Source organism: Biomphalaria glabrata, chromosome 12 (genome assembly GCF_947242115.1).
Source record: "Biomphalaria glabrata chromosome 12, xgBioGlab47.1, whole genome shotgun sequence".
In the NCBI taxonomy this organism is placed as follows: Eukaryota; Metazoa; Mollusca; class Gastropoda; family Planorbidae; genus Biomphalaria; species Biomphalaria glabrata.
The window spans coordinates 37,003,881-37,029,958 of record NC_074722.1 but is presented as its reverse complement, the minus strand read 5'-3'; the positions used below and the strand labels follow the sequence as shown (position 1 = coordinate 37,029,958).

At 37.9% G+C, this 26,078-nt stretch overlaps 2 protein-coding genes across 5 annotated transcripts; one reads left to right on the top strand and one right to left on the bottom strand.

Moving 5' to 3' along the window:
* Positions 1–1,411: 1,411 nt before the first annotated feature.
* Positions 1,412–25,065, top strand: LOC106076398 (putative uncharacterized protein DDB_G0271606). 4 transcript variants are annotated; one of them, XM_056006012.1, is made up of 9 exons: positions 1,412–1,539; positions 2,418–2,499; positions 6,692–6,721; positions 7,447–7,632; positions 17,006–18,190; positions 18,778–18,891; positions 19,634–19,669; positions 22,265–22,367; positions 24,767–25,065. In XM_056006012.1, exons 2-9 carry the CDS (start codon positions 2,418–2,420, stop codon positions 24,972–24,974), a joined length of 1,944 nt encoding a protein of 647 aa, XP_055861987.1. In that variant the 5' UTR covers positions 1,412–1,539; the 3' UTR covers positions 24,975–25,065. The 4 variants fall into 4 exon arrangements, with proteins under 4 accessions (XP_055861987.1, XP_055861985.1, XP_055861988.1 ...); XM_056006010.1 differs by having other exon boundaries at positions 6,689–6,721; XM_056006013.1 differs by having other exon boundaries at positions 1,533–1,615.
* LOC129922033 (uncharacterized) lies at positions 8,860–13,243 on the bottom strand. The gene is made up of 2 exons (XM_056006014.1): positions 12,132–13,243; positions 8,860–11,845 (listed from the first exon to the last, which is right to left on the bottom strand). Exons 1-2 carry the CDS (start codon positions 12,700–12,702, stop codon positions 10,578–10,580), a joined length of 1,839 nt encoding a protein of 612 aa, XP_055861989.1. The 5' UTR covers positions 12,703–13,243; the 3' UTR covers positions 8,860–10,577.
* Positions 25,066–26,078: the final 1,013 nt, after the last annotated feature.

The following is a 26,078-nucleotide window of genomic DNA, read 5'->3' as shown; positions in this document are numbered from 1 at the left end:
AACCAGGAGGATTTTCGCGTGCACGTGGAACAAAGGGACAGACAATGTTCCATTATGAAGACATGACCTGCTCATGACACGTGATCCCATGAAAGTGTTTGGTAAACACTTCTATGCCAGGTCTCTCAACATAACAGAATAAGACAACGCATGTTCCTGCAGCTACTACAGCATGGAATGGGTTGCCTGAGCTAGCCAGGAAAACCAGTGACTTGGCAGAATTAAAGTCATTGGTTAACATGCTAGATGCATGACGCGTAGGACGTAATCTTCTTTTTTGAAGTACCCTAACGTCTGTATTTCCGTGCTGCCTTTAGAAGCTCAGCTAACACAATTCTGCTCTGCGGTTAAAAAGTACTCTATTAAAGGGAGACAACTAGTATATATCTCTCTCTCTCTCTATGTATAAAGAACCTCACAACTCAGGGCTCCAAAGTATTAGTCAGTTTAATTTCAAATACATCGCAATTGGCAACAACATTAACACTGTCTTTACAAAACCCTAGTCTCTGCTCCGCACAGACTTCACAGACCGTGCTGGTTCTCGCCTCGTACTGGTCACATTGCGAGGTAACGTGAAGTGAAGTCTTTCTGACACACTCGCTCTTTTATAGTGTCTCTACTGGCCTCGAACCTTCTTGACCATTGCAGTTGATTACTTTCGCCGAAATATTTACGACACTGGTCCTTGCCGAACTGGCATGTATATTGTCACTTGTCACGGTTGACCGCTCGTCTTGCGCTGGACTGGGGCGATTTGCGTAGGCTAAAAACACACACAACCTACGCCCTTCCTTCAGGGAACAGTACCAGGAAAAAGAAGAAGAGGCAGACAGAGAAAGCGATGGGAAGACAACATAAATGAATGGACGGGCCTGCCATTGAAAGAAGTTCTAAGACAAAAGACAGAGAGGAATGGAGAAATACGGTCGACAAATCTTGCGTGGTGCCCCAACGGTCCAACAGAATAAGGTAAAAGGTAAAATATGTTCTATGTCCGTCAAAAAAAAAAGGGGGGGGGGGTAGAAGTATCTGCCTTCAAAAGTTTAACCAAATCTAATTCTTGTATGGTACTCAGAGAAATTGCATTCAATGTGCAGACTTGGCATCTCTCTACTACACAGTTCTGGCGTAAGTTTACATCGTAGTTTGAATATTTAGTGCGCATTAATACCTTTGCTTTTGAGCTGACCAATGGAAATACGACACGTGAATATATTAAATAATTATGCCCGTTGTGTGCATGAGTCACAATCAGTTGATAGAGCCTGCAGCTCTGTAGCCCTTGTCACTGGTTCAAACCCTTAGTGATTGTTTCCCCTGGATGATAGCTTCTCTCGAGAGAGAGGGGGTTAAGTATGAAGCAGGAAGATTTAATTAGCAAGTGATTCGATCATGTGAGAAAAAAAGATCAACTGTCATAATTAAGATTGATTGATAAGGCGCGCAGTGGAGGTAGTGAGGGCCCCCAAGCTATAAAATGAAGACTAGTGCCCTTTCCCCGGTGCTCACATCTGAATAGTCGTTTCACAACATAAGGTGACAACTTTTTAATGTAATTCTATCTTGTGCTGGAATATTTTGTTCTTTTATTCTTTAAACCCATTCACTAGAAGTAATTTGATGGATAAGTTATTGGATAATAATATTTGAGATTTAATATAGGCCTAGTGGGCGATTTTTACACATCGTGTTGCGTTGTACTAATTATAGATCAGTCAGTTAACCACTTTTAATGGTATTTTGCGTTTATATAGGCCTACTAAGATTTTACTTGCTTGAATAAGTAAATAATTTATTCTGCTAGTTTAAACTACATTGAAGATACGTGGAGCAAAGAAACATGAATATTTATTTAAATTTTAAAATGTGAAATTTTATAGTTTTGAATTTCATTCGTCTAAATTAGACATATAAATTCTCTATGCAGTGAGATATTGTTAAAATCATATCTCAACAGTGACTTCAATTTAGTGTCCTTTACATTTGTTTTTTAGTGAAAATCTCCATCTAAGAAAGATTACTTTTTTTTTTCTTTTCTACTATTAACTCACTCTTTCTTCATAGTCAAAAGGTTGATAACTTTGGGTAAAAGACAAGTAAAAAACCTGAAAAAGATTTTTCTTTTCAAGCTAAAATTTTGCACAAAGCGCAAATAAAACGAATGTCGTGGGTTCGATCAACAGACAGGCCAATGTAGTTCTCTCTTATTTTAATAACAAAATATGAATGTTTAGATTACTAAACATATTAAAACATATTTTTATATAACTTGCTCAATCCGGGCGAGTAAATATTGTATTTTTAATGTATATAAGAAACAATACAAATTGAAAAAAATATGAATGCGTGCTAAGCTACAAGTTTAAAGGGGAGATGTTTATATGTTTCATTATGTTTTCGACATATTTTTCTAGATGAGGGTTTCAAGTTTTATCTGTTTGGTTCTATTTGTCTATGCGGCCTGGGCTCGTCCACATGTGGTCAAGCGAGAGGCAGGTGAGTGACTTAGAACTCTTTTAAAAGATAGTTTGCATGTGTGTCCTATTCAGCTATTGCAGACGTAGTCATACTTTTCTTAATTCAGATTTATTCAGCTTAAATACGCCACGTATTTAGGTCAGTTGTTTAACTTTAAACAATGTATCAAACGGTCTATTGAAAAATAAGAAAATATAATACACTATAGCCTCTATTCACTGCATTCTCTTGAGTTTTTCTGATGTTTTAATCCCAGCACCACCCAAAGATGAGAAGATACTACTGCCGTCATGCGATATTATATTTAGTGGTTTGATATCCATAGTAGCGTCCCCTAGGCTCCGAATCCGGGACGGCTGCATACCCTCGTTACGCCACTGGATTGCGTTTCATATGCTCTCTAGGTTAAAGTTTTAAGTTTCTTCGATTTTTTTTTTTTTTGCTGCCAAAAGAGCGCATGTCAATATTAAAAAGTTAAATTAAAAATGTGATGGGAATCACGGGATTCATCATCGTAAAAGCATCCTCGAATTCAGCAGACGTCTTGCTTGTTTGTGCTAATGACGTCATCAGAACGATGGGGCTCCACTGGGCGGGCACACTGGGTACAAATCGGTCTGTTGAGTCTGTTCTGACATAAAAAATAAGAAGAGATTTTAGATTTTTTAGAATCGCATTAGCCAAGGCATCTTCCTCTTATCTTATAAATACAGACTTTTACTTTAAAAAAAGATGATTATGTGTTTCTAGGTCAATCTAGTCATGCATGTCCCATATTCTAGGACTAATTTGTACAAATACTCCTTCTTCCCTAGCGCTATTAGAGCATGGAATGGGTTGCCTGAGCTAGCCAGGAAAACCAGTGACGTGGCAGAATTTAAGTCATTGGTTGATATGCATGACTAAATGCATGACGCGTAGGACGTAATCATCTTCTTTTTTTGAAGTAACGTCTGTATTATATAGAGATAAGATAAAATGTTAACCAATGACTTAAGTTCTGCCAAGTCATTGGGTTTCCTGGCTGACTCAGGCAACCATTCCATGGTCTAATTGCACTAGGGAAGAATATTTGTTCACATTCGTCATAGCATATGAAACAAGGAACGTGCCCTAAGTCTTTCTGAACCGATCTTGTCGCAGAAGCTTTCCCCCGAAAACAGTATGAAATAGCCCTACCCCAGTTAGAAGATAAAATGACGTCACTTAATTTTCAAAAACATTAATGATGTATTTTTTACTTTTACAAATACCATGCAAGTGCAAAATGATTTTTTATACTTGAAAATATGACAATAAAAAAAGATAATTCCCCCTTTCTTGCCAGTAGCCGGCCACGTCGCTTCTCTATTTCCGGCTTATTTTTTTTTTTAAATGCTACGGTAGGCGTATGGTATATAATTGTAACATAATATATAGGCCTAATCATCATCTTTTTTTTTTTGAAGGCCTATCTACGCTATGTCCCCTAGATTTTGAATATATAGTTCTCTAGGAAAATGAGTATTCGTTTACAAATTAATCTTAAATTAGTCTCTAATTAACGTGCACGACAAGATTAACTCTTGGATACGCGTAGGACGTAATTATGTTCTGTTAAGAAGGAACGTCTGTAATTTATAAGATAAGATGCTCGACCAAATTAACTCTTTCTCTCCGTAATTATTTACCACATTCTGATGGAATCAACGTTTGTATCGTCGGTCAGGAGAGAAAGAGTTAAGTGGGCCTTGCTTTTTAAAATATCTTTTCTTTATCTAAAACGTTTCTTATTGTTGTATGATCTGGCTTGTAAATGTATAATCAACTTGTAAGGGATGAAATCTGTTAAATTGGGAAGCTCGTCTGCTCGTAAAAGCTTGCAGAGTCATCCCCCCCCCCAGGGGGAGTTAATTCTCAATGACAGCTCATGAAAACTTTGAATCCTGACGAGGCTTACACCAAACATCAGACGAGATGTGGCTGATTTTTATGTGTGTACATTGCTGAGACGGCTGATTGGGGTCGAAGCCCCGGGCTAAATTTTTATAGCAATGTAAAATTAGTGGAAGGTTCATTTGTTAAGGTGATGAGTTGGTTGTTTTTTTTAGAATGTATAGTTGTGTGTGTGTGTGTGTGTAACATTGTGAAAGTGGGGGAAGGGGGGTGGAAATGCCGTATTTAAAACGAGGCTGACAATCATACTTCATGACGTCAAAACGAACGCCAGAACTCAGCGTTGTTTAATATTTGATATTTTTTATATTTGGTATATCGGTACATTCCTTTGAGGTTTAGTTCCCCTGCCTGTTTAATATTGTTACGAATCTCCAACTATCCAGGCTCTCTGCAAATTGCACCAAACGACACAACAAACTTAAAGAACCTCACAACTCAGGGCTCCAAAGTAACAGTTTGATTTCAAATACATCACAAATACTGTACAGTTGGCAACAACATTATTCTGAATGTTCAAAAACCAAGCCTCTTCCGGACTGACTTAGCACACAGTGTGTCGAAGGCGCCGCTCTAACTCACTCGCTCTTATATAGAGTCCCTACAGAACCGGATGGAACGCCGCTTGACCACTCAGGTTCATTACATTCGCCGTGACTTGCGTGACGACACAGGCCCTTGCCGAACTGGCGTGTACTGTCACTCATCTCGGTTGACCGCTCGTCTAGAGCTGACCATTGGCATAGTCTAAAAAACATGACATCTGTCTCACCACCAGGTTTATAACAATATGGTTCAACTGAGGGGTTTTAAACATAATTCAAGTTATGCAAATATTAATAAGCTAATAAAAAATATGATATGCTGCAAATAAATAAATAAACCAGCGAATTTTAAGAGATGACGCAGCGCTGTCACGATACAAACAAAAGTGGGCCTTATTAGCATCCACACAGCCCTGATGCCCAGCCCACATAGACAACATAGACAGACAACATGCTACACTACATTCAAGCAGAACATTAAGACCTGCCTGTTTAAAACTTTTTGTTTTAGATTAGTTTGTCATTTTAGCTCTCGTGTTTATATTTGTAATTTCATCACAGTCTTCAGCCTACATTATGTTTGTTAACAGCACTTTATAAATAAAATTATCATTATTATTATTATTATTATTATTATTATCCCTAAAATGCTCCAGCTGGAATACTTGCCCAATGTGCAGCCTATTGTTTCGAGCCCACATAGGTCTCAGAAGCTACATAACAACGCATACAAATGCAGTGCCATGGATGAACATAATAAACCGACTGGTTAGAGGTCATGTTATGTGGCAAGTGGTCAGTGGTCATGTTATGTGGCAAGTGGTTAGTGGTCATGCTATGTGGCAAGTGGTCAGTGGTCATGTTATGTGGCAAGTGGTCAGTGGTCATGTTATGTGGCAAGTGGTCAGTGGTCATGTTATGTGGTAAGTGGTCATGCTATGTGGCAAGTGGTCAGTGGTCATGTTATGTGGCAAGTGGTCAGTGGTCATGTTATGTGGCAAGTGGTCAGTGGTCATGTTATGTGGCAAGTGGTCAGTTGTCATGTTATGTGGCAAGAGGTCAGTGGTCATGTTATGTGGCAAGTGGTCAGTGGTCATGCTATGTGGCAAGTGGTCAGTGGTCATGTTATGTGGCAAGTGGTCAGTGCCAGTCAGTGGTCATGTTATATGGCAAGTGGTTAGTGATGATGATATACTGTTAATGCTTAGTGCTGATAATAAATGGCCAATGGTTTCTGAGAATATACGGCTCCTGTTGTCTCGGAAGTCAATGAATACGCCCAGATGAGTCACTGGTTATTGGTTTCGTCTTGAGGCGGGCAGAATCTGGAGTGACTGATCAAGTCACTTATAAATGAAATAGTGATAAGTCTTCTTGATTTTCATTCAATTTGCTATACCAGCCGAAATAAAGTTTGGAGCCACTGGATTACAAAACAAATGATGCAAGGGAAATAATACAGCTTAAAACCCAAAATGTTGCAAGGGAGATAATTCATCGCAAGAGAGGGCATAAATGAGATCAGAAAAACAAAAGTCAAATCGGCACTCTAAATTAATTAGCCTGCACACATAATTAATTAGCCTAACTTTAAATGAAATTTGCGATTCGAATCTAACAATATTTATAACAAAATTAATAGCAAAATGACAAATAAAATCTACATCCAATATATACCATCCGAATTTATATATATATATATGTAAAAAATTACATTTTGTATTCAGCAGAAAATGGAATCCAGGCTCCTCAAAAACTGGGTAAGTATAAACCCAGTGTTGTTTATATATTTTATATCCAGATTATTTAAGATGATTAAGACCTAAGAATATAATATCACTTACAATTAATTTGATTTAGACTGTAGCTAACGCTTCAACTCGGCTTGGCTACCTATGTAGGGGGCTCGAGGTTCGACACCCGACTCGAGCAGAGTTGTGTTTGCTGAGCGCCTAAAGGCAGCACGAAAAACCTTCTCCCAGATACCCCTAACGCTTGAACTCGGCTTGGCTACCTATGAAGGGGGGTCGAGGTTCGACACCCGACTCGAGCAGAGTTGTGTTTGCTGAACGCCAGTCTCGGATGAAGTTGAAACTTTGCACAATTATTCAAGACGTGAATGAATAAAAAAAAAAAGCAATTAGTTAATTAGTTCTTGGTGATTAATCATTTTATTTGATCTCGAAATAAGGGTAATAAATGCTACTTAATGAGAAATGTGGATGTAGATATGAATTGAATTCCCTTATTACGTTTCCCATTCTCGGATTAAGTTGACATTTTGCATAATTATTCATAGTCGATGAAAATAAACGAATCAATCCAAAAATAAACTAAATTATTTTTTTATAGCAGAAAGAGAGCTAAACCCTGCAATTTTCTAATAAATAGCAGTAATTAGCTTTTCATTTCAAATAAGCTTTGTTTTTTAAAAAGATTTTTTTTTATATTGTTTTTTTTTGTTTTGTTTTTTTTTAACTTCTAGCTCGCTCATCTACAAACCTTGTAGAAGACACAACAGCTCCCAAACAAGACACCACAGCTCCCAAACAAGACACCACAGCTCCCAAACAGGAGTCTGTAGCTCCAACACAGGAATTGACAACTCCTTCCCAAGATTCCCCTGTCTCCTCACCACAGCCGGCTGTCTTGCAAACAGAAGACAAGGGAGGTTAGTTGAATTAACTCCCCTTTGCATTGACATGGAAAGTGTTGGACAATAATCTGTACGGGAACGTCCGGATATTACGTAACGGCTAAAGTTGGGAGGGGGTATACAAATTTGTTACGATTTATTACAAAGGGGGATCTAAATATTTGTAACGTAACAAAAACAATTTTCAAATGAAATAACAAAATAGTTTAGATCATTTAGCCATTTGTACAATCGTGTTTATGTTTGTTATCACTGCGCCTTCAGCCTACATTATGTTTTTTAACGAGTTTTATAAATTTACATTATCTATATATACAATTCTCTTCATGGCTCAACAGTACACCAAGACGCAATGGAAAGATCATTCTTATTTCTGCAAGTCGGACTAGATTTACACACGGACTTAGCCATTGTGGGGCCCTATTCGAAACTGATTTAGCGGGGCCACGTTAGGGTAGGGATACGGATAATAAGTGAAAATTAAGAGTTTGTGTTAGAAAATAAATTCGTATATGCATTTTATTCATTCTTTACTACGTACAGAATTACTTTACGAGCCTTGCCTGTAGCGAAGTCATACAGTATATCATAAAAATTATATTTCTACATAGATCACGCTCAATAGCAAGAATTACCAAATGTTTCAATCTATGTACGAGAATTGTTGAGTAATTCTTCTTAAGTTTGAGGCGCGAGAAGCATCTTTCACCAAATTCCACAATTACGGGTATTGCATAATGCCGTTTTTTTTTTATCGCACGTAGGATTGGCGTTTTCCATATTGAATGACACCCCAAAATGACAATTTTTGACTATATATTTCAGGAGATTTGTATGAGTTTTCAAAATATTTTAATAATTTCCGGAGATTTCCAGTACTTTTCGTATATTTTGCAATTTCAGGAGATTTCCAGAAGCTCCTGGTAAATCAGGAGAGTGGGACCCACCCACTGCGATCGCATAGGTTGTAGTGACCTTAAGGGGACATATGAGTCGGAAAGAAGGAAAAAAAAAAGTTCTCCATTTAGACTAAATATTTTATATTATCTTAATAGTACTTAATTAAACAATTGAAAAAATATAGTTTTTGACTTTATAACTTTACTGGTTGTCATGGAAACAATCCAAGATGGCCGCCAAACAAACTATAATTAAAAGCTTATAACTCAAAAAATACTTAAGATAAATTAATAATTTTTACACACAAATATCATACATGACAAGTATTAAAAACGCATGAAGGGAAATATTGTTATCTTTTATTGTCTTTTTTTAATGATTTTTTTAGTGTTGCAACCATGAAAAATACATAAATATTTCATAATTCTAAACTTTGAAACGCTAAAACAAAAAAACTACTTCAAATATCAAAAAGTTTCTGCATGCGTTTGTAGATATCTATGTACAGAATAAGTATGCCAAGTATGAAGTATGTAGCTCAAGTAGTTTCAGAGCCTTAGCGTTTGGCAGATAGAGATATAATACAAAAACAAAAAAAGGAGAAAATGCAAAAAAACAAAATAAAATTTCAATTACAAAAATTTTGTCAGAAAAATACTAGATAACAGGTATGTAATTTATAGGTTGGTATAATAACTATCTGAAAACATTTTAAAAATATCAATATTTAGTAAAGGGCATATTCTAAATTTCATATAAATATAGCAACCAATTGGTAAAATAAAACGCAAATTGTACACAATTGTATTACAGAGTAATATTTCAAACAAAAAATCTACTTATTGAGATATCAAAAAGTTTTTGCATGCGTTTCTAGATATCTATGTACAGAAAAAGTATGCCAAATATGAAGTATGTAGCTCAAGTAGTTTCAGAGCCTTAGCGTTTGGCAGATAGAGGTATAATACAAAAACAAAAAAAGAAGAAAATGAAAAAAAAAAAAAAAAAAAAAAATTTCAATTACAAAAATTTTGTCAGGAAAATACTAGATAACATGCATGTAATTTATAGGTTAGTATAATAAGTATCTGAAAACATAATAAAAATAGCTATATTTAGTAAAGAGCATATTCTAAATTTCATATAAGTATAGCAACTAATTGGGAAAATAAAACGTAAATTGTACGCAATTGTATTACAGAGTAGTATTTCAAACAAAAATCCAACTTACGCAAATATCAAAAAGTTTTTGCATGCATATGTAGATATATATGTACAGAATAATTATGCCAAATATCAAATAAGTTCCAAAAGTAGTTTCAGAGCCTTAGCGTTTGGCAGATAGAGATATATACAAAAATACAAAAAAAGAAAAAAAAAATTCAATTACAAAAATTTATTCAGAAAATCACTGAATAGCAAATATATGTTATTTACACTTTAGTATAGCAGCTTTTAAAAATAGCTATTTAGTATATTCCATCCAGATTACATTATAAAATAATATATTATATACCGGGTATAACATTTAGCAACCATAAAGAAAAAAAAAATTGATAAGAATGTAGGATGTACCGGTGTGCAATCTAAAAACCCAAAGAATTTGCAACAATAAATATTAAATACTAAAGAAAAGAGCTTGCTTGAAGTTCACAGAAGATTAAAATGAACAAAAATGTCATATATATAACAATGTCAAATAAGAAAAAAGCGCTAACTCAAAATCTGAAACTCATGATAACTGTTCAGTAGTTCTGTTATATCTCTACTATTCATCTAGGGAGTTCTTTAGATAGCATATATATAATTGTCATTTTAGATAAAACTTGCTAACATTTTCTCTTGAATTAAGGTATCATAATATATTTGAAAAAGTTTGTTGATCTATATTATTTACATAAACATAATCAGATGGTGTTGTTTAAATTTTGCTACAAATTAGTTATTACATTTTTGTTTCAAATAATTAAAACAGCAACTAAACTGTCAATATGCTCTAACAATAATGAATAAAAACAAAAAAAATTATATAATACAAAAAAATATTGACAGTAGTATTGCTAATGAGCACCAGCACCATATACATTCCCATCTTTGGCCAATTCCTCTCTGACTTTTTCAAACCGTGTTAAAGAAACAGTCTTTCTTCTTTTTCTATAATCCTCTTGGCTAGTAGTGTCAGACTGAATAATTCTTTTATCATTGACCTTTTTTAAATTATTTAATGTTACATAAGAAACATCAATATGCATCTTATTCATCACGTTAATTAATTCATTGGCGCCAGCATTAAATATTGACACAGCTCTAGCAACACTGCCTTTCACTCTGCCAAGTCCCATGAAACTTGTTTTAGGACATCTCGTCCAAATCATAGCATTAAGGCTTTCGTTGTTGTTTTGAGTACCACCATGAGCCATTCGTTGAAGCAAGGACTCATCTGACATTCTTCGATAAATTGGAATTAGCTTGTGAGCCACCTCTAGAGACAAAAATGTTGATGCCTTATGATTAGAGTGGCTGTCAGGGTCTTGTCCCAACGAAACAGCTTGTTGGTACCAGCACCAACTATTTTCTCCTAGTGGACATTGTCGATGATGGTGTTCAGTATCTGTAGACATGGAGTGGTATAATCCTGCCCAAACAGCATTCCTCATTTTGGACACATCTGGAATATTGTCTATTATAGCACCACGATAAAAATTTTGCAAACTGTCACATTTTTTTTCTGTTAACCTGCCAACTCCTCTGCCACCAAGATGGCTTTCTTTGGCAAGTTTTCGAAGCGCTGTCCCCATACGTTTATGGGCATGATTGATACAGTCAAGTTTAGTAACAGCTTTATCAGCATATGGCTTAGACTCAAGCACAGCTTTAAAAGCAGAAGAATCTCCATCACTCAGCATCTCCACATATCTAAAATTATATTTTGCCACAGAACGATTCCACAGAATTACAGCACTGTCCTGTTCCATAGACTTGCTGGATTTGTGGTGATTAGTACAGCAATCATGCTGTTCTTTCCAAACTGCGAGGTCAGTTGCGTTCATGCTCTCAGCTTTCTGTATGTGGCATGCATGGCAGTACTTAGATCTAATATCGAAGTCGACAACAAGACCTGTTAGTAAATCGATGCAGACACCTACACCATAAAGCGATGTAAAGCCTCGCTTTTGCCAGGTCCCATCATAACTGACTGAAATGTCAATCAAAGGGTTTTCTCCTCGTTCAATGGCTTCCCTAATGTCATCATCCGTCTCTGCATAAGCTTGACGTATGGCGTTGGCTGTGCGGTAGAGCATGTCTTCCCCAGATTCCACTTCACAGTCTGAAGAAAAAAACAAAAAACATTAATTAAATTGATTTATAAATATATATATAATATATATAAACTTTAAAAAAAAAAAAAAGATTTAGATCTCTAGAGAGCCTACATTGGCTACATCATAGTGATCATACTACATGTATTTTTTATCAAAAGTTAGAACTTTGTAAAGATTGACTAGATTCTAGATCTATAGTTACTAGGTCTAGATCTATAATTTTTATATGGTAAAGATTAACATTTTTAAAGAAATAATTCTAATAGTAGATTATTGTGTAATTTAACATACCTGTGATTTTATTATCATGGTCTTTAAAGGCTCTCTGGCTGATTCCAGAAATTCCTAGGACGCTGCTAAATGTCTGCAGCGAAGTGAAACCCTTTCCTATCTCATGGCTGTATAAAACCATCTTGGTGTTTATTTCAAATGCAACATTTGAACAGTTACTTTTTTGTATTCTTGGAGATGAAAACTTTGATTTAGTATATCCACAACTACTAGATCTACAACATAACTTCAACTTTGATGCGAACCCCATGTTTTCATCTTTTATAACTCTAATAGTCAAACTTGACTGAAAACAATTAGGGCATAATGCATCCGACATCAAATCAGTAAGCTGATTAGTATTAGCAATAGTCCATAATTGCTCTGTTTCTTGTAGATCTAGATCTAGATCACTTGGAACATCAGTATTTATTGAAAGACGGTCTAATTTCGATCTGGATGCACCACGTTGTCCTTCTGATGCTCGATCTAAACTAGACCTAGACGAATTTCCACGCAGCTTGTCAGATAGCATAACATTTCTTGCTTTATTGAGCTTCTCTAGCATTCTTCGTCCCTTTGGTCGAGGCATTTTAATGTAAAAGATATTTTCATTGGTGTTTACAAATACCAAACAACTGAAACTGTCTTGTGCAAGGCTTTCAGTGACTTTCACTACAAGAATGTGTTTACGCTGTCGGCCATTTTGAAACGCCTTTTCCGGATGAAACGGCACATTCTGATTAGTCGATTTTTTCCGAGTTTTGCCGATGTGCCATATAAGGAAGTTTCCGTAGATTATATAGCTCGGAAAAATACGAATTACAAAAAAACATATAAATCCATTAGTTTGAACCCCAGATAAACATATAAATCGGATCGTGACCTTTCTTTTGATGTATCGTGGTCCTAGTTTTGTTAGATAGGTAATATCGTATCCAAGGTGTAAACATTGATAAATTTCGATAATTTGTAAATAATCACCAAAAGGTGTACATGTTCAAAGTCAAAATACACATATTTACAAACATTTTTATGCTAAAATATAATATGATTCATATAAAAAAAAGGTTAAATTTTCAAAATCTGAAAGAAAAAAAAATCGAAAAAAAAATTAAAAATTCGTCATTTTCCGACTCGTATGTCCCCTTAAGGCTGGCCCTGCAAAATAGCGGCGTATGCTACGCCGTGGGTCGACTAGTTATTAATAAAAAATACGGCGGTCCCTATGTTTTTCACGGGTCAGACTTTCACTTACCACGGTGTTGTGAAAGAATTTCGGTGTGGGTGTGTTTGTCGTAGAGTATGAGTGTCACCCTTAAGTTTCGCGCCACTGTCCTGTACCTGTCCAGTGGTTGAATGGGTCAGCCTAGCGGGGGTAACGTGAGGTCAGGACTACAGAATGACAGTTGAAGGTCTAGGCCTGTCGGTGAAGTTGAGAGACAGAACTTGGACCTCATTCACCAATTGTAAACAAACAACATTTAGTCACGTGATCTTATTGATAAAACAACGGAAAAAAAACTGTCACGAGACAACCATCATGAAATAAACATGAGATCGTAACTTATATAGAAGAGATAGAGCACTACGTGGCTAAATGCTGTTTGTTTGCGATTGGTGAATGAGGTCCATTGAGTAAAGTGTTACGGATTGATTATTGAATAGAGGTATATGATGAGTTTCTGACTTTGATTAGATATTTGTTGTTCAATAACAACCCGGTTCGGAAGTCTAGCACTTTACCGCTCAGCCACCGCGCCTTGGATAGATTCTTGTATGTTGCTTTTTCATCGTTTTCTCTGTTTACCTCTTCCTCTTTTTCTCCTGGAACTGTTGCCTCTTTGTAAGCCCCGAAGACCTTGTAATATGGCCATATGCCGAATGGGCCACTTTGGCTGACAGCAAGGTTCCGTTTACGTGGTTGGCCCTCGCCTTACCTTTTATAAAAGATAGGATAACTCCCTCCGCCCGAGTTGCAAAAATAAAAGAGTGATCTTTCCATTGTGTCCAAACTCTTGAGCGTGCTCTGTCGCTTCGATAGTTACTACAGAGTAGATTACTCCACCCCCCCCCCTTTTTTTTTTAACGGGAGGTAGAATAAAAAAAAAAGTGTGATATTGCAACGGTCCTGCCCTGGTATTTTGTGACTACGTGTTCTCCCACCCCCCACCCCCTTCTTGTTTTCTCGTGGACTATCCGCAGAGTGATATTTCCTTTACTTCTTAATACTCGTTTAAACAGTTGAGGGAAGAAGAGATTTATACATATAGGTGTTTATAGACTGAGTGGTACTGGTGGGCACACTGTCTGTAAAGAAATGGTTCAGCTTGTGCCCCTATGCTGTGCTTCTAGTAAGCTTTAATCCTTTCTACACTCTATGCCAGTGATGCCCAAAGTACGGCCCGCGGGCCACATCCGGCCCGCGACGTGGTTCTATCCGGCCCGCCGAAACGTCGGCAGAAAGTGTTGAAAATCTATTGTCCCATAAAAGTTTTAAAAATATCTTTCCCTACGTTAGAGTAAATGGATTGGTACCGATAGTGAGCCAATATATTTGTTTTATACAGAAAGAGTGGCTCCCTTTAAAAAACATAACATCAAACAGCTTTGAGACGCCATAGTTAGATTACACCTAGAGTGGAGGATGGATGAGAATATCTACCTAAAATGAGAAGAAAAATGAGTCGGCTGCATGTCTATTTTCTGTTGCTGCTGACGAGTCTACCGACATATCTGATACCGCTCAAAATTTTGGTATGTATTCGCGATCAAAACAAAAGTTTGAAATCAGATAAGTAGTAGCTATTTGGAGCATGCATGGGATCGCAAGTGGCGAAACACTGACAAAAAAGTTTCAACCATCACAGAGAATCTTTTTCCCTTGGAGAAATTAGTGGGAGTGACTACTGATGGTGCCACAACTATGGTTGACAGCAATAGTTTTTAGAGGTCAAATGGAACCGAGCCTCTGTGGTCTCGCTGAATTATTCACCAACAAAATCTACGGACCATGTGATGATGATAGTGTTCATATTGAACAATATTCGTCGTTTCTAAAACCCATCTGCTGCTAATGTGCCAAATGCCCAGGCAGAGCTACAACTGAAACCGATAGACTTACAAACTAGACACCCTTGCTTGATAAATTTCAAGTGATGCAGAGGATTGATTTCTACTCCGTGTTTCTTGCATAACCTTTTCGAAATCTCCGAAAACAAGTGTTATGGATGATCACAATAACTGACTTACTGACTTCAACGCAACCACACCTCTCTCCACCGAACTCGATTCTGAACAGTTTTCTTCATCTGCTCCCAATACATACAGGCACGTATTAGTGGGACAAACTTTTTCAGGGATGAATCGTGTGATACCAATGCTACGTAATCGTATCGTCTCTTAGACGAACATCTAGAATTCTAGATTCAGTTCTTCAACTTGGCATCTCAACTATGCAGCCGGATACTTAAAAAGTAGTTTAGGATAAACTTCTCATGAATTAATGTAAATACTAGATTCACGGGTTTCTAATAAAAATTGGTTTATTGTATAATTGGCTATATTTTTTTTATTTTTTCTTCATATGACCCGCGACTCAAGTGTCGGATATTAAAATGTCCCGCCGTCCGAGTGAGGTTGAGCATCACTGCCTCTATGCGATTACCAAACAACATAAAAGGCCTATTTTGTTTAAAGCTCACGCAGCTTGTGGTATGGTAATATCAGAGTTATGACATCCAGTACGCCCCTGACTAGTATAGTAGTAATGCTGAGGTGGGCTACTGTTGTCGAACTGAATGTCCATTTGTTTGGGACAATAATATAATCTTATCTTAATACAAAGCTTATTATGAACTCAATCTGCCTGTCTTCTTTTGTATTCTGCCTGTCTTGGTTCTTTTACACTTTTTTTCTCATTTGCAGATCAAGTTGAAACTTTGCACAATAGTTCATTGTCGATGACATTGCATGAATCAATCATAAAATGAAGAAATGGTTAATTAATTAGTGGGAATTAATTGGGTTTATATAGAAAAGGGACATACATCTTGTAGTATTGCGACACGTATAGGTAATTGTGTGGTTCTTTAAAAAGTTTTTAAAAGGAGTATTTTTATTTATTTCGCTACACAAATTAGATTTCTCTCTTCTAAATTCGCCCCCCCCCGCCCTTTTTTTCCCCTCTGAATTCCAAATGGGCCAGTGTCTCTCGGAGGAGAGCTGATCACACTTAGGCCTTAGGCCAAGTGAATTCACACAGGTGTGTAGTATTGTTATTGTTAACATACCGACCAGAGCTGACCCATTGATTTCGACGGACGCCATACTGGACCTCATCCTTGTAGAATCAGTCTTAGGACCGCACAATTTACAATTTGTCAGCTTTCAAACTAAAAAGAAAAGTATATAAGTTATAGTTATACAATGAATATTTTGTACATTTTCAAGATATTTTTTTTTTTTAAATATTATTATTTATTTCTAAAACACAGCACAGCAGAAGTAACTTAATTTTTTTTTTAAGGGGTTGGAAGGAGAATCATTATCATTAGGTAATGATTAACTCTCGCTTGAGGCTTCCGAATGTTAGCGCGTTTGATCGTGACCTCCCTTGACCTATGTCGAAGGTGCCGGTTTGATCCAGGCCAACTGGAAAGTTGGGGCCACCATATTTTTACCAGTTCCCCTCCGTGTTTCATTGGACCTCCCTTTGTTTTTGTTTTTTTATATTCACATTACTTGGTGACAGGATCTTCATTAAGTGTTGGCACTACTCATTGTGGACTTTTCAAATGTGAAAAAAATATTCTTATTTGGTTATGTCAATAATGTCTTGGGTTAAAAAGAAATACAACATCTGTGTTTTTATTTCCCGTTACTTTTTCCCTTAGTCCCTTCTGCTGATGTCGTCACAGATTCACCTAAAGATGACAAACAGGAAGTTCCTCAAGGTATGTCACGTGAGCAGTATGAGCAGATGATGATGGCTAGACAACAACAGGATCTCTTCGCCCAGCGTCAACAGCAAATGATATTCAGACAACAGGAAGCCCTCCGCCAGCAGGAATCTCTGATGCAGCAGATCGCAGCTCAGCAAGCGCAAGTTGCAGCCCAGGAGCAGTACGTCCGTTCGGCCATCGCTCGCCAGCAGAAACTGCACTACGCCCAACAGCGTCAGGCAGCACAGCAGCGTGAAGCTCAGCTTCAGGCAGCTCAACAGCAAGCAGCAGAACAGCAGGCCGCTCAGCAGCTGTCTAGGGAGCAATACGAACGAATGATGCAGAGTCAGCAGCAAGGAATGAGACAGCCAGCTCAGGATCAGCCTCAGGTGCAGGGTGACTTGATGAACGGCCAGCAGCAGCAGGTACCACAGCCCCACGCCCTAACTCGTGAGCAGTACGCACAGATGATGATTTCTAGACAGCAACAGTTGAGACAGCAACCTCAAGTTTCCTCCCGAGAGGAATACGAGCAGATTCCTGATCAACAACAGCCAGTGCCCCAATATCAGGGCGTGGGCCGAGGACAGTATGAGCCAATGATCTCCCAACAGCCAATGCCCCAATCTCAAGAAATGAGCGGAGAGCAGTACGAACAGCTGAATACAAGACAGCAGTATGAACAGATGGTCAACTCCCAACAGCAAGGATGGAGACAATCTTCACAACATCCAGGCCGCGAGCAGTACCAACAAATGATGCAGGAGCGGGAAGAAGCTTTGAGACAACAGCAACAGCAGCAACAACAACAACAACAGCAGCAGCAACAACCAGTTCCAACACGTGAGCAACTCCTCCAAGCTAGACAGCAACAGCTACTTCTCGCTCAGCGCCAACAGCAACAAATTCTCTTGGCCCGCCAGCAGGAACAGATGTTGCAGGCACAGAAACAACAGCAGCAAACTGCATACCCCGCCAGAGGAGACGACGAATCTGCAGTGCAGAACAAGCGTGGGCAATATGAAGCCGCCCCAGTGCCAGTCCAACAGGAGCAGCCCAGTGAAGAGAACATCAACTCTTACCTCCAGAGAACAAGAAACTTCGAGGAGGACGCCCTGGCAATGCAACAAATGCGCGGTAAGAATATTCAAACTTGACTTTCTCTGTTAGATAAGAAAAAAAGCAATTCTTTCTTACGTACCTAGAAAATGGGCCCAAGGACAAAGATTGAAAAAAAATGTATTATGATCAGTGGCGTCACTAGGGTGGGTGTCACCCGGTGCGGACCTCACCCCCCCCCGCACCCCCCCTAGTGACGCCACTGATTAAAATACTATATAGAACAGACACAAACTAAAACAGTGAGATTTATAACAAACGAATATTCACATTTGATTAGAGTGACATCTTCTTATCTTATCTTATATAATACAGACATCTTTAGTAAAAATCACTAAATTTAGAAAGCCTTCAGGATAGAAGACTTTAAAAGTAAAGTACAAATTATACATAAAACATTGAACCATAATCTTCAAATACAAATCAAAACCAAATAAAATACCCAGAAACAACAAAGATAAAGGCATATTCCTTGTTCCATTGGGTAATAACATGACCATATTGCCTTTTTCTGTTACATTTCGATTCTAGAACAGAGCCTAGTGGTAGGCACTGAAATAATGTTTGTAGATAAAAAAAAATCTAAATAAAAGATTTGAACTCAGGTCTTCCACTGCCCACACCTCAGGATCAGAGAAGTCAATCTAACCAAGAGCCAAGAATGAACGAATATGATTCCAGACCCACAGAGGACCCAAGAATGATGCAAGGACAGTCAGGTCGGTGCTGAACAATAAATAAACACGTGTTTCTAGCGTATAGTTTCAAGATAGAATTATCTGAATGATGCTTACTCTGTGTTACCAACAAAATAACAAATTACATTAATCTTTTGACGTGAAATTATATTTTAATAGTGAAGATGCCACATGAAATCATGTCCACTTATGAGTTCAACAACATTGAGTTATAGTTTTTTTATTAACTAGCATCGGATGTCGCGATCTATGAAAGAAAGTCATGCTGTTTTTTTTTTTAAATTTTAATAAAATGTGAAAAGCTTTGCAGACGATTGTGGAGAGATGTGCAAAGAGTTATTGAACTTTGGAAATGGTTTTGAATTTAGTTTCTCTCTTAATTCAGACTTTCAGTCCTAGCTTTTACATATGCTATCTTAAATATAATATCATTTTACGCTCTTAAATTTAAATACACACACACATACATACATACACACACACACACACACACACACACATATATATATATATATATTGGCCATATATATAATAAAACAACAGCCAACTAAATTGTTTAGCGAAATAGAATGGAAAAAAAAATCTTGGCATTTTACAAAAGAGAAATGAGATCGGCAAAATATTCTCAAGCAGTGTAATTATTATTATTATGATAGAAACGAAATAGTATTCATTCTCTATTATTATTATTATCATTATTATTGTTATTTTAGGTTTAGCAATGAAAAAAAACTGACATTTTTACTTTTCCCCCCCTTAACAGCCAATCAGCCAACTATCAACACCAGGGGGCCAGTTGGTAAGTTAAAGTTTTTTATACGTGAGGAAATTTGTTTTACAATTGTGCATTACAAAACACATTACATGATTAGAGCAAACGTTGACTTTCTTGGCTCTCACTCAGTCAAAATATATGGACCATGTGGTAGTGTTTGCAGTTTCGATGCGGAGACCATGGCAGTCTGTGAAGCCTTAAAAGTCATTGACTCTCAACTCGGCGAGGGACATTTGAGGGGAACACAGATTGTTGTGATCACTGACTCAAAATATGTACTACAGGCTTTGCAAAGCCCCTTGACCATGGCCTCCCAATATCGACAGTGTCATGATGGCTTCACACAACATAAAACAACGCTATGGCACCCCTGTAATAATGCAGTGAGTATCGAGTCACATAGGTGTGACTGGCAACACCATTGAAGACTCCTTGGCCCACCAGGGAGGGCAAATTCCACCCACTGAACAGGCTGTAAGTTTTCATCATTCTTTGGCTATAATTCAAAAAACAGAAATGGAAAAGTGGTTTGAGTGTTGGGACAATTCCCAAAAAGCCCGTGGAGTCTGGAAGCGCATGAGGCGCCCTGACCGCACTTCCCCGTGGTGGAGGCTGTCCAGGCCTGAGCAAGCTATTATAGCACAGTGCAGGACAGGCCATTGTCCTGTTGGCTCATATTTCTCACGGCTATGGCCAAATTTCGATTTACGGTGCCCCCGCTGCGGGGAGGAAGAGGAAACCGTGCCTCATATTCTGTTTGACTGCCCCAGACTTGCTGATCTCCGTCTCGACAGGTCTGGGAAACCCAAAATTCTCGACCTGTATGGCGACATTCATGCACTACGCAAGACAGCAGGGCTTCTGTCCAGGGCTTTTGCAAGAGAGAGTTTGAGCCTCTCAAGCCCTCACTCAAATGGAGTTTGATGATGATGATGATGGAGCAAACATTTGTACGATAGCGCACAAGGTATATAACAATTAAATTGAACTGATTTTTCTTAGCGGTGTCACGACAGTGACTGAACTATTTTTGTCTCCCTGTATTTTATTTAAAATTACAAGTAATGTTGAACATTCAGTATTTGATATCAAACGATACTATATAGTCGACTTGTGTGTAACAGAAAATAATAAAACAATAAAAGAGTTATTCCCCTTGGAACAGATTGCTCTAACTTTTCTTAATTAACAATACCTTTTTTTTTTTTTTGCAAACACATATTTCCAAGTCTTTAATATAAATTTTGATAAAATATTTCGCAAATTGTTTTTTTTTATAATTTATTTAAACAGACGACATATAAAATGTGTGTTTAATTACGCCCCCTGATTTCGCCTTAATTTAATTTCTTTTGTAAAGTTTTAAAAAGTAACAAACAAAAATTCAAGAAAACAAATACATAAGTAGGGCCTACATAATTGTAACAAATTTCATATGATACAAGGAGCGGACTAACTAAATGGACATTTGGGCAAATGCCAGGTGGGTCGGTACGCAAATGGGCCGATAGGGCCACCGAAATGGCCACATGGATGCCACTATGAGACTACTGAATTGTTAAAGGTCTAATAATAGGCCTACTCTCTTATAAAAGTGACCCTTTTGGCGTTGTGTTAAAAAAAAAATCTTCTACAGACTCTACAGTGTAATACTAAATTAATCGAACACATTTTACGAACTAATGTAACAGCCTACACGCGCAGTCAAGAGGCGCGGTGGCTGAGTGGAAAAGCTCGGCCTACGAACCGAGGAATCCTGGTGAAGACTGAGATTTTTTTAAATTTCGGGATCCATCCAGCCCTAATAAGTTAGCTGGGTAAAAGTAAAGGTGGTTGGTCGTTGTGTGGGTCACAAAAACAGATGACCATTACATCATCTTCCCCATAGATCGCAAGGCTTGCAAGGGGTACTTTATCAAACTTACTGGCTGCCTGGTCGGGATGGCTGCCTGGTCGTGCGGTTTGCGCGCTGGACTGTCGTTCAGATTTATCGATGGTCCAGGGTTCAAACCCTGCCCGCTCCCATCCCCCGTCGTCCTGCGGGAGGTTTGGATTAGGAAGTAATTATCTTCAACTCTGAAGGAACATCCGAAACATGTAAAACATTTTACCATAATGATTTTGAGGACAGGTAGAATTGTATGCCCATCATATGATTTACAAACGGTATGGTATAGAAATGCCCGGGCCAATTTTGACATCCAGCCCGGGCCAATTTTGACATCCAGCCCGCCCCTGTCCGTAATTACTTCCCTTAAACATTGTGGTATCTACTTTGCCAACCAGGGAGGCGCGGTGGCTGAGCGGTAAAGCGCTTGGCTTCCGAACCGGGGACCGGGGTTCGAATCCTGGTGAAGACTAGGATTTTTTTAATTTCAGGATAATCTTGCGCCTCTGAGTCCACCCAGCTCTGACATTAGTTGGGGAAAAGTAAAGGCGGTTGGTAGTTGTGCTGGCCGCATGACACCCTCGTTAACCGTAGGCCACAGAAACAGATGACCTTTACATCATCTGCCCTATAGACCACAAGGTCTGAAAGGGGGAAACTTTACTTTACTACTTTTACTTTACTTTATACTTTACCAACCAGGACTCACACTATATTTTTAAATCTTGTAGTTCTGCCAGTGCCAGTGATGGAGAACATAATGCTTATGGAGACACGTCTGCGAGAATTCAGAGAAGCTGCTATCAAGAGTTTCTACTTGGACCTAGCCAGATAGTAAGTAGGGAAGATTTTTCATAAAATGGCGGCTAATCCGGAAATAGCAAATTTTTTTTTTTGGGTGTATCCGATGTACACAATAGGAAAGCATTGATCAACAATACATTTTGTAAAAAACTGTGATAGAAATATATAATAATTATAACAATGTCTTCGATTCTGAGGCTTAAAGGAGCACTGCTTACTATCTATATCAGCGTTTCTCAAACCTTTTAAGCTCGGCGACCCCTTTTTACTATCCCCGACTCTGCCGCGACCCCCCCCCCCAGCAATAGAAGAATACACAAAATGCAATCCATATTTTCGATGGTCTTTGGCGACCCCTGACAAATCGTCAATCGACCCCTCAAGGGGTCGCGACCCACAGGTTGAGAACCCTTGATCTATATCATCCTATCACCTTCACCTATCCTTTAGTCTGTCGGACCGTTGGGGCACTATTCAAGATCCGTTGACCGTCTTTCTCCATTCCTCTCTGTCTGTTTGCCTTGGATAGAACCTCTTTCAATGGCAGGCCCGTCAATTATTTTATGTTGTCTTCCCATCGCTTTCTCTATCTGCCTCTTCTTTTTATCGACAGTAGTTAGCAGGTCATCCAATCGCCATACTTATCCTGTCTCTACTCTCTTCCTTTGCGATGTGATATAATATGCGATACTAATATAATGATGCCTATTTCTAGCACTGTAGAATCACATTGAGGATCAAAGTGTAGACCAAGATCAGACAACTGCGAGTATTCTTTAGTATGAAAATCTTCAATAAATGAAGTTAGAAAGTTGGTTAGTTAAAAAGTTTTCTAGACCAGAGTTATTGTTTTTCTTTTATCTGTCCCAATATTTTAGCAAATTTCTTACCAACCTAGAATGAATATCTCTGTATATTAACTTGACCTGAAGTTGTCCTGAAGTAGCTTTTTGTTTTAATGTTATCATATGCCAAATTCGATTTCAAGTTTTCATTCTAATCCAGATTTCTAAGAAACTTTGCTGTTGTCTGTTCATTTCCTGTTTTGAGAAATTGTCGCGAGGCGCTGACACGATTTTTTATAACGATTAGATTTTGTTGTTGAAATTAGTACACACAAAAAAAAAATAAAAAAATTTCTTGTACATTGTAGTACATGATTCTCCCCCCCCCCCCTTTTTTTCCAAACTTGATGGCTGCATGGTCGTGTGGTATGCGCTCTAGACTGTCGTCTTGAAGGTCTTTAGCTCGAGCCCCACCCTTGACCTTCCCGGGTAGGATGTAATAATTTCAACTCTGAAAGAACGTTTTAAACATATAACAATCAAGCTAAAAAAAATATTTAAAAAAATATAATATAAACGGGAAATAAATGCACATATACAGCCGTATATCTCAACACTGTTAGATTTATTTATCTTTTTCTACATAAAAAAAAATAATTTTTATTAATTTATTAATTTTTGATTGATTCATGTGTTGTTAGGGACTATGAATAATTGTGCAAAGTTATAACTTGATCCGAGAAAGGGAAGGGGGAGAAATAACGTGTACAAAATTTGACCCAGACAGACGGAGTGAGTTGATATAAGCTTTGTAAAAAACAAACAGCCTTTTTTTAATGTCTTGCCTATAACACAATCAGACATTACTGTCTTCGACCTCTCTCCCTTAAGTTCTAAAAACCGGATACAAATATTTGCATTGTTTTTTATGACACTTACAAAAGTCTCTAAAACACGAAGGTCGGAAAGTGTTATAGACTTCATTCTAAGGTACTTTTATTAGATTCTAATTGCTGAAGAGTTTCAGTTGGAGCTATAAGAGCTGGCCTAGCTTCCTATAATTTGGCCTTCTCCTAATACAGTCTTTCCCCAACAGTGAAATGTTTGTCAAATGTTTGACATGTTTCGGGTGTTCCTTCAGAGTTGAAGATAATCTACTTTCTAGCCTAAACCTGCCGCAGGAGGATGGGGGATGGCAGCGTGCAGAGTATGAACCTGGGACCATTGCGACACTAGAACGACAGTCCAGCGCGCATACCGCACGACTAGGCAGCAGTGGTCCTCGAGGCCTGAGTAGGTTATCCACGAACTATTGGAGTAATTAATTAGTAAACCTTTATTCCCAAGTAAAGGCAGAAATGTTTTTCTGAAAAAAATCTTATCCCTTAAGCTAGGACGAATTCGTTCAAGAGCGCCTTCTTTTCTGGTGCCATTAGACTATGGATGGGTTGCCTGAATCAGCCAAAATGACTTAGTAGACATTAAGTCTCTAATTAAATAACACGTTGATAAACGTAGGACACGGTTATCTTCTCTTTTTAAGTAACGTCTGTAATTTAAGAGATAAGATAAGATAATAGATAGTCTCCCATCTCTATGACATGAAAGATGATCAGACTTATAAATGTTTTTTTTCAATTTCAGCCAAGAAGTGGGCCAGTATTTCCGCACCCAGTTGCTAAACAAATTGCGACTGATCCAAGAAATTGAGAACCAGCTTGCTGCCCCACTTCGCAACGCCCTGGCCGAGCAAGTGACTACCCCTCGCTTGAACATCCCGCTTCATTTCCCGTCTCCTGCCATGGTCAACAAAATTCGTGGACTAAAGACACCTTCACAGAATGAAGAGTAACAAGGCCAAGAATGTTTTTTTATCTTCAGAAAAATTGTTTAGAAGTTACTTCTCTTGCTAATTAAAAAAAAAGTGTGTCAGTAAAGCTAGATTCTAGTCTATTGGCTTATTTTGTGCGATCCCCTATAGATTCAGATCTAGTCCTCTTATCTGTCGCTTTTTTTTTTCAACGATCTATATTAAAACGTTTTAGGGAGAAAAAAATGTTAAAGCTGCTAAGAATCTTAACTCTTTCTCTGCTAACTGACGATACCAACGTTGATTCCACCAGAATGTGGTAAATAATTACGGAGAGAAAGAGTTAAGGCTGATCGACCTCTTTCGGCACTTCGATGACGTGTTCAGTACCCCTCTCATCCCCCAATACTGTAGGCCTACATATTACTGGTGGTAAAATAAAATTCAAAGTATTTTTCCATTTATATTTTTTTAAAACCCAAAGTATAGCCCTTTCACAAATGTTGGACCCGCAAAAGTCAAGAGACCACTACACCTGTTATTTCATCTGAATTCTTTTTTTTTAATTTGCTACGTAATGAATCTTCAGACCCCCCCCCCCCTTTTTCCCTTGAAACAAAGCGTAACAAATTTGTAGACCACCCACCTCCACCGTTAATATATATATAAAGCTTTAAGACATAAAATGATGGGAAAGCGATATGGAGCAATGTGGGTGCGATATAAATCTAATGTAAATCTATATATATTAATAAAGAAGAACTCTACGCGGCACGACTGTTGTTTTCATAACTGTAGTTAGTTCTCACACATGCATTGGCTGTTCACACATTAATTGTTGGAATGTCTTTTAAAAGGCATTTCAAACTCACTTTTTTCCCCCCGTTAGAATTGAGAATTCCTTTTTAAAAAAAAAAAATCACTACACTTCCTCAAGCCAAGGAGTTAGTACTTGTACAGGTCGACACTCTGGTTGGAACTCCTTTATTCTACAAAGACACGAATTCTGAGCTGGTTCGGTCATATTATAAGACATGACTCATTGTCTAAAGTCACCCGTCAATGTATGGTTGGGGGGTGGGGGGAGTACGAAGAAAGGGGCGTCCAAATACATTTTTTTTTAGCCGGATAACGTAAAATGATATC

Excerpts from the sequence above, each read along its gene's own strand:
- LOC106076398 (XM_056006010.1), top strand. The coding sequence starts at position 2,418 with ATGAGGGTTTCAAGTTTTATCTGTTTGGTTCTATTTGTCTATGCGGCC. Across the intron at positions 7,633-17,005 it reads GCAAACAGAAGACAAGGGAG|TCCCTTCTGCTGATGTCGTC; the intron begins GTTAGTTGAATT and ends TTTTTCCCTTAG. Across the intron at positions 18,892-19,633 it reads AATGATGCAAGGACAGTCAG|CCAATCAGCCAACTATCAAC; the intron begins GTCGGTGCTGAA and ends CCCCCTTAACAG.
- LOC129922033 (XM_056006014.1), bottom strand. The coding sequence starts at position 12,702 with ATGCCTCGACCAAAGGGACGAAGAATGCTAGAGAAGCTCAATAAAGCA. Across the intron at positions 11,846-12,131 it reads CCATGATAATAAAATCACAG|ACTGTGAAGTGGAATCTGGG; the intron begins GTATGTTAAATT and ends TTTTTTCTTCAG.